This window comes from Haliaeetus leucocephalus, unplaced genomic scaffold (assembly GCF_000737465.1).
Source record: "Haliaeetus leucocephalus isolate CR32 unplaced genomic scaffold, Haliaeetus_leucocephalus-4.0 Scaffold1, whole genome shotgun sequence".
Classification (NCBI taxonomy): domain Eukaryota; kingdom Metazoa; phylum Chordata; class Aves; order Accipitriformes; family Accipitridae; genus Haliaeetus; species Haliaeetus leucocephalus.
The window spans coordinates 12,974,663-12,982,043 of NW_010972437.1; the positions used below are offsets into that span (position 1 = coordinate 12,974,663).

At 43.7% G+C, this 7,381-nt stretch overlaps 1 protein-coding gene across 2 annotated transcripts; it reads right to left on the reverse strand.

Moving 5' to 3' along the window:
• Positions 1-2,832: 2,832 nt before the first annotated feature.
• KLHL23 (kelch-like family member 23) lies at positions 2,833-7,347 on the reverse strand. 2 transcript variants are annotated; one of them, XM_010567114.1, is made up of 3 exons: positions 6,115-7,347; positions 4,456-4,608; positions 2,833-3,885 (listed from the first exon to the last, which is right to left on the reverse strand). In XM_010567114.1, exons 1-3 carry the CDS (start codon positions 7,325-7,327, stop codon positions 3,575-3,577), a joined length of 1,677 nt encoding a protein of 558 aa, XP_010565416.1. In that variant the 5' UTR covers positions 7,328-7,347; the 3' UTR covers positions 2,833-3,574. The 2 variants fall into 2 exon arrangements, with proteins under 2 accessions (XP_010565416.1, XP_010565425.1); XM_010567123.1 differs by having other exon boundaries at positions 3,795-4,041.
• Between the last annotated feature and the right edge of the window lie 34 nt (positions 7,348-7,381).

Sequence of the window (7,381 nt, forward strand, 5' to 3'; positions counted from 1 at the left end):
GGCGGCGCGCGCCGACGGGTCCGCCAGAGGCAGCGGTCCGGCCGCGCAGGGCTGCGGCGCGGTCAGCAGCGAAAGCAGCTTAACAGCTCCTCTTCGTACACCGACGGTGTATTTGCATTTATTGACTATTACAGACGTTCACAGAAGTACCGTAGACGCGTTGTAGACATCTGCAGCGCCACGGACGCGGGCATCACACAAGTAAAACTTCTAATAGCAGGCACTGACTTAACAAGTCACTCGCCTTCTGCAGTCGGTACTTCCCTAGTTTACAAGTGAAACAGCAAAACGTCTGCCATAACACAGGCCCGACAGCACACCACCTTAGTGCTCACGTTCAAATACTACTACTAAAACCGTACCACACGGATGGCTGAAAGATCCCCCGCTCGGAGCTTTCCGCCTCCCACAGGATGCGCAAGCACGGACCAGAAGCCGGAATCCCTATTCCTCTCGCTGAGCCCACGCTCCTGCCCGTGCTCAAGACCCGATTGCTACACACCTACATGGGATGTGCTACAGACATGAGCTAATTTAAAAGGGCACTGTAGGTTATTGTAAAAAATAGCACCAGTTAAAATTTAACCGCGAGTCTGAACTTCTACAGCCCATTTATTCTAAATACCTCTAAAAACTCAAAAAGCTCTAAAAAATTAGGACTTCATCTGAAGCCCTAGGCGGTAATCCCACTGACTTCATTTTTGCCCGATCAGCACGTACTCTCCTAGCATGTGAGAACTAAAGGCTTTTTTTCACTTGGCAGTTACGCTGAGGCCGAGGAGCAGCCGAGGAGCAGCGTACTGCTCACCCGCAGGGTGCCCAGAGGGAGAAAGTGGACTCCGGCTTCCAGTGCCTGTGCTCCAGCCCTGAAGAGCGCTGCCTTTCACCATGATTAAGCACCTAGTTCAGAAGCAGGAGACAGGCGGAAGCTGCGAGGTTTTGTGAGTCCTTGCCTTGTTCTTACATCCTTTCACTGACTTAACAACTGTCAGTGACAGGATACCCAACAGAATGAACCATAGGGCCAGCCACAAGCAGCTGTTCTATGCTGCTGTTTTTGACAAACATGAAGGTTCACAGGTACATATTTGGCACTGAAAAATTACATACACATGTTGAGTTCACTGCAGTTCCATTCAATACAAAGATCACCTTCATGCTGTTGTGATGTTGTCCTTTCAAATCTCCACCCGCCTTTGAACAATTCTCAGCTGTGGAGATTTCCAGGAGAAACAAATTCACTTTATTTCTTTTGCCCACCTGCCCGGCCCACGCATTTCAAACAGTGTCAGAGTTCAATTCCCCACACCTCTTTACAGTTTAGAGTCTTTAAACAAATTACATTAGATTCTTAAATAGCTCTCAGTGGGATGGATAATGAAGCAAAACACCGAACCCACGCACATATGAGCTTCTGACGTAGTAAGGTGACACACAAAGACATCAAAATGAGAACTATATATACACCACAGAACTTCACATCAAAGCTCAGAGTTGAGTGCTGCCTGCTACCGGCAGTCAAATGCAAGTGAGAAATAGCATAAAAATGTGAAAGAACAAAAAAATGTTGAAAATGCTTATGATCAAGAAAAAGAAATATTATAAACTCAGGACTTACCTGCTTGGAAAGCTCGTTTGATCAGATCTGATAAATCCAATAAAACCAAAATTTCATTGTAGGTGTCAGTGCTGGTGTAGGAAGTTCCCACCACACCCTACGGCAGCCTTGTGTTGTCCCTGCCTTTCACACCCATGCTTAACAGCTGTTTCTGCGGTGATTTTATAAGCCAGACTGGGGAACCGACCTGGGCTGAAAGAGCCTCTCAGCTCCCCAAGGCACTTCTTTATTTGGATCACCGCTATCAGACCACACGGCCCCACAGCAGCTGAAGCGGGACTGGGTGAGGGGCAGCAAAGGCAGGAGCAGGAATGCTCCTCATAGCCACCTCCTCGGCACTGGGAAGGCTTTGCCATCTTGTACTTTCCACACAACTCGTGCTTCCTTTCAGTCTCTCTCTTGCCCCTCTACCCTGCTACCAATTTTCATAAAACCTGAAAAAAATATGTGTATTTTTAAGGCCTATACCTCCCTGTAGAACGTGGCTGAACCCAGACAAGCGAGTCCAGCATTAGAGGGGAGCTTACACATGCACAGAAAGACAACACAGTTGCACCTTGCTCCCTCACAGAACCAGGCTAATCACAAGCCCCACATTACACTATCTATACTAGCTATGAGGAGAAAACAAATCCTAAGAAGTCACTGCCATAATGATTCAATCAAATGCATTTGTATTACTACCTACGTGGCAGGATGCAGGACAAGGACCGGTGAGAAGGCTGGGCATGGCAGGGTCAAAACACCAGCTATTTAAATGCTACATATGGATTCCGCTTTTCTGCCGGCGCTGGCACTGCCATGCTGCGCTGGGAGCCTGCTGCAGAAGTCTCCCAGTGAAGAGGTGACAAAATGATGACCTTCCTGCCCATCTCAGGTTGCTTTCTAGACAGAATTTGAAGATCTCGTATTACATTTTGAGAAAAATAACTAAATGCAGTGGATTACTTTGCATTCAATTTCTCCATGCATAACATATTTTGACAAGTTTCTTCAGTTGTCACCTTTGCTCAAGTCACAGTTTAGCACTTTTAGAAAAGACCAAATGGTATTAAACAAAATAGAGAAGCTTGTATCTCAGGTGGATGTTAGCGACTTTCCAGTATCTCTCATTCCCTCCTGCCATTCCACAAAGACACATATCTTAAATTTGATTTTAAAAAAATAGTTACAATGGTAAAGCTTTTCTCTGGGGGAAAAAAAAAAATCACCAATACCTGTGCATCAGCCAAAGAGCCCACTGCAAAGCCATGCAGCGTCTTTTTTTATTTCCCACAGGCCCTGCCAGTGTGAGCACAGCAAAGTGAGCACTTTTCTCAAACTGCCTTGTACCGCAGAGCACTGTTCTCCTTCTGGAAAACTAGTGCATGCTTTCAGCTTGTGCTCTGGGGCTACTGCATGACATTTCTTCCCTCATTCCCAGCCTGTGCTCTTCTCCGCTCTGGCATGCGAAGATAGAATTACAGGCATACTATAACTGCCATGATTTCTGGATGAGATAACCTAGTTATCCAAGTGATATTGCTCTATATGTACCACACACTTAGCTTGTAGCAATGAACCATTTCTGTAGCTACCTTTGGAGTATCAAAGATTTCATCTTAAGCCCAGTAGTCCATAGAAATGCAGAACATTTTGTTTGGCTTTACTCACCTTAGCGCCCAGTGATGAATGAACAAATCTGTTTTTCACAGTAGCTCCTATATAGCTGCACAAAGTATCGTAAGAGAGTAATTTGAAAACTTTCATGACAAAGAATGATTGGACTGAAAAATATATGGAAATCTTGTTACCACATTTATATTTCTGAATTGTTTAAAATAAAGACAAATTATACCTAGTTTTTAATGATGTGCGCTAAGAGTTTGTATTAGACATTTCATTCATGAGGTAATCAGTACTGTTACGAATACTGCACGTGCTGTTTTCTGTAACAGCAATACGAAAATTAAATGTTTACACGTTATACACACAGACACAGCCATGTGACCGCATAGCGCTGGGAAGATTACCTACTGCTTCCCATTTATTCAGTTCAGGGTTGTATTTCTCAATACTCTGCAGATACGTTCCTTTTGAATAGGAATATCCTCCTGTTACATAGATGCATCCGTTCATCACCACCGCGCCACACTCCATCCTTCTCTCCATCATGTGAGCCATCTGCTTCCACTCGTTTTGCTCTGGGTCATAGCAGTCCGTGATCGTGGTCTGTCCACCCACAAAATAGATCTTGTTTTGTAATGTAATTGAACACAATCCGTATTCTTCAGGAAGAAAGGAATATAGTTCAACTCAGCATGGTAATGTTAACTTAAACTGCAACTACATGACAAACACTGGGCACCACTGCAGGCGGCTGAGTTTCTTCACTGAGCTTAGGAGACACCTCAGGATTTTCTGCTACACTCGGTAAAAGCAAGCTGAAGGCATTACAGAAGATACAGACACAAACACCAGTACTTAGTGAGAACTGCTTTAAAAGCTTACTGTTACCAAATGTAGAACATAGAGAAAACCCTTTTAAAATGAATATAAATTATTTTTGCCAAATGTCTATGAACAGATAGATTTTATAGAAAGTTAGTTTACTATATTATTTAATAGAATGCAGCCATTCCTTAGTTCAGTATTTATATAGTGATTTCTACAGAGCAGATGCTTGAAGAGGGTCTTCCCTTCCCCTCTCAGAGTCTGGAAATGGGACATGATCCCACTCTGGCCCTTGCTGCCATGTTTTATTAGGAACATGCCAGAAACTCTCAAGCGGGCTTAAAGACTCCCAGATACAAGTAATCAAATCAAGCTCTATGCTCGTTACAGAAATTATTGTTTACCTGGATGCGGACTTGTGGTGACTATACTCCACTCATTGTTACCTGAGTGGTATCTCTGGATTTTATCATAGGTGCAGCTTCCCCTGTACCCATAGTGACCTCCGGTTACGTAGATGACTTCATGCAGGACACAGGCGGTGGCATTTCCAACACCTGCACAGTGTGAAAGTCACAACACAACTTCAGACCGCACACAACAACCACGGTCACTTCCACCCATAATCCCATTTCAAATGCCTTGTTAATTAATATTTTAGGGTGAAATTATGCTTGCAAGTATTTAACTGAATGTGAAATGAAATAAACTTGTCAAGACACCTTATTTTATCAGTGTAAGTCAAGAGCAATTAAATAAAACTGCAGTAACTGATATGTATTGCATATAATACAGACGCACAATATTTCACAGACCTTTTATGCAGTAATTAAAGACACTGTCACATTGGTTTTGGAATAGGGAATTACTTTCAATATTTCACTAAGTTAAAAAGATTTTTAAAAGTCACTCATATGGCAAGGACAATGGGAGTTGAGATCACTCAGTGTCTCAGGGTATCTTTTCCAATACTTTTAGTCTTTCTCACGGTATTATTAATTATGCTATTGTATAAACAAAGACACAAACAGAATGGAGCCATGTTAACTCTGTCTCTAAGAGAACAAAACAAAACAAGGGATCTGGCAAGACAAAACGGACCAAAATTAGGAAATTAGTGTGTTTTTTTTAAGTATCTAAGGGGTTTCACCTAGAAAATGGAACAAAAAAACTGCACAGAATGTGTAACTGCTCACATATTAGCATAGCATTTCTATTTCTACAGGAAATAAGAAGAGAATAATAGCAATGTTTGTAGAAAATATACGAGCAATGAAGAAAGTCGTAGGAGCATAGTAAGTGGTTTTTCCTGTTAGATACCTCCAAATACTCTCGTGTATGTAGAAAAATACTATGTTGCATCAACTTGCAGTAAAATTTTATAATTAATTGTAAATAATTGCATTAATTTATAAAAATGTATGATAAAATGTATAATGGTTTATAAATTTTGTAACAAAATAATACCCTTTAGTTAGACTGTGATCCAAATTCATACATTTTTTAATAGATTGCTATTTTGGCTGCTAGAAACAGGTATTAGTGCTTTTCATTATCCTCACACTAAAGATTAGACTAAGGATCCTGAACAGACGATACACTGAAATATGAGGAAACTCCATGCAACGAGTTTTAAACGAAGATGACACCTCTATCAATGATCACACAGAAGGTCTTAGTAATCTGGTCTTACATTAAAATAATGCAAACCCTTTATTGGAGCTTGCTCTTTGACCATTTACTGAACAGACTCTAATCCCAGGCGGTTTTCTGATTTCTTTCTAATTAGAACAGAAATTTTACTTCTGAAGGAAGGCAAAATTAAACTGAGACTACCACATGCTTTTCCACCGTAGTGTTCTGTGGCACAGCCCAGCATAGCGTTTGGATGTTCGCAGTCGTTTGGCTAGTACAGACCTGAACCAAAGGCCACCAACAAACAGGAGATTCCCGTGGACTTCACCAGAACTTGGATCAAACCCTAAACGTGTCCACGGTACTTAAAAGTGCCAAATGCAAAAGTATCGACATTTGGAGCAGACGCCATACAAAAGCTTACCTACCTTTGATCATGTTTGCAATAGGAAGCCATTTCTTTTTCAAAGGATCATAGAACTCAGCTTCTTGCACTGGAGCTCCCTTTCGGTAACCACCCAACGCATAGATGCAGCCACTCAAGGAAACCGCGCAGTGGTAATACCTTGCGTCAAGCATGGGGCAGCCTTCTGTCCATTCATCTCTCTCACTGTTATATATCCACACGGTGTCAAGGGCTTCGATGCTCTCTGTTCTGTAACCTCCTGTCACATATATGTCTGGTCCCAAGCTAGTGACCCCATAGCTCTCTCTGGTGTGATCCGGCATCTCTGTTCCCTGGACCCACGCGTTGGTTAAAGGATCCCAAACATGCACTTCTGATAAGGGATGCCAGTAATATCCTCCGATCACATACATGGCTGCTGTGGGTCTTCTGGAGAGGCCTTTGGGATTGAGGTTCAGGGCACTGTATATGAGTGACCTTATTTTACTGTCATTAAGTCGGCATTTTTTCTGTAGGCTTAAAGCTGACCTCAAATACACGTTATCTAAGTCTACTTTGATGCAGCTCAGCAGTTCGTAGACGTCTTCAATTCTTTCTTCCACATTGTGTGCGACCCACTTAACAACAGCTTCAATGGCTGCCTCTTCTTTCCAAACGTTGAGATTCTCCTGGGAGAGAATATAGGAGAGCTTCTCCTTGCCAATGTCCAGAAACTCCTCCTGCTTCCACACTTCTTCAAACCGCCACAACAATATCCTCCTGGACTCTTTCTCTAGCTCTGAGCAATCGTGATATTCGGCAAAGGAGTGCATCCCTATGCAGTTGTCAGTATCCAAGTGCCTCACCAGAAACTGCTCGCAGGCTTTCTTTACCGACACGAACTGGAGGAGGTCTGCAGCCTGGAGCAGGCTTTGGACGTTTCTCTTTGTTATCTGGATCTGTGATGTGTACGCATAATTCACGAGGGCTTCCAGTACGGCGTGGCTGAGCCCGGGAAGGCTGATCTGGCTCTTAGATTTCTCCTTCATATCGGCCGTGAACATGGCTTTAAAATAACTGCTGCAAGCCGCCAAGGCGGCCCTGTGGCAATGGAAGAAGACGCCCGAGGCGCTCTGCAGGGTGATGTCGGTGAACAGCCCGTCCAGGTAAAACGCCCGGAACGCCTCCAGGAAGCCGGCGGGGTGAGAGGAGTCCCTGTAGAGGTACGCGTAGTCCTCCTGCCCGGCCACGGCCATCGCCGCCGCCCGCGCTCACAGGCGGGCGGCCGGGACGCGCCGGGCTCCCCGCCG

What these genes read in the sequence shown, in the direction of transcription:
- KLHL23 (XM_010567114.1), bottom strand. Translation starts at nt 7,327, where the DNA reads ATGGCCGTGGCCGGGCAGGAGGACTACGCGTACCTCTACAGGGACTCC. An exon ending in TATTGCAAACATGATCAAAG is followed by an intron (nt 4,609 to 6,114) that starts GTAGGTAAGCTT and finishes CACACTGTGCAG; the next exon opens with GTGTTGGAAATGCCACCGCC. An exon ending in CACCACAAGTCCGCATCCAG is followed by an intron (nt 3,886 to 4,455) that starts GTAAACAATAAT and finishes TTCTTCCTGAAG; the next exon opens with AATACGGATTGTGTTCAATT.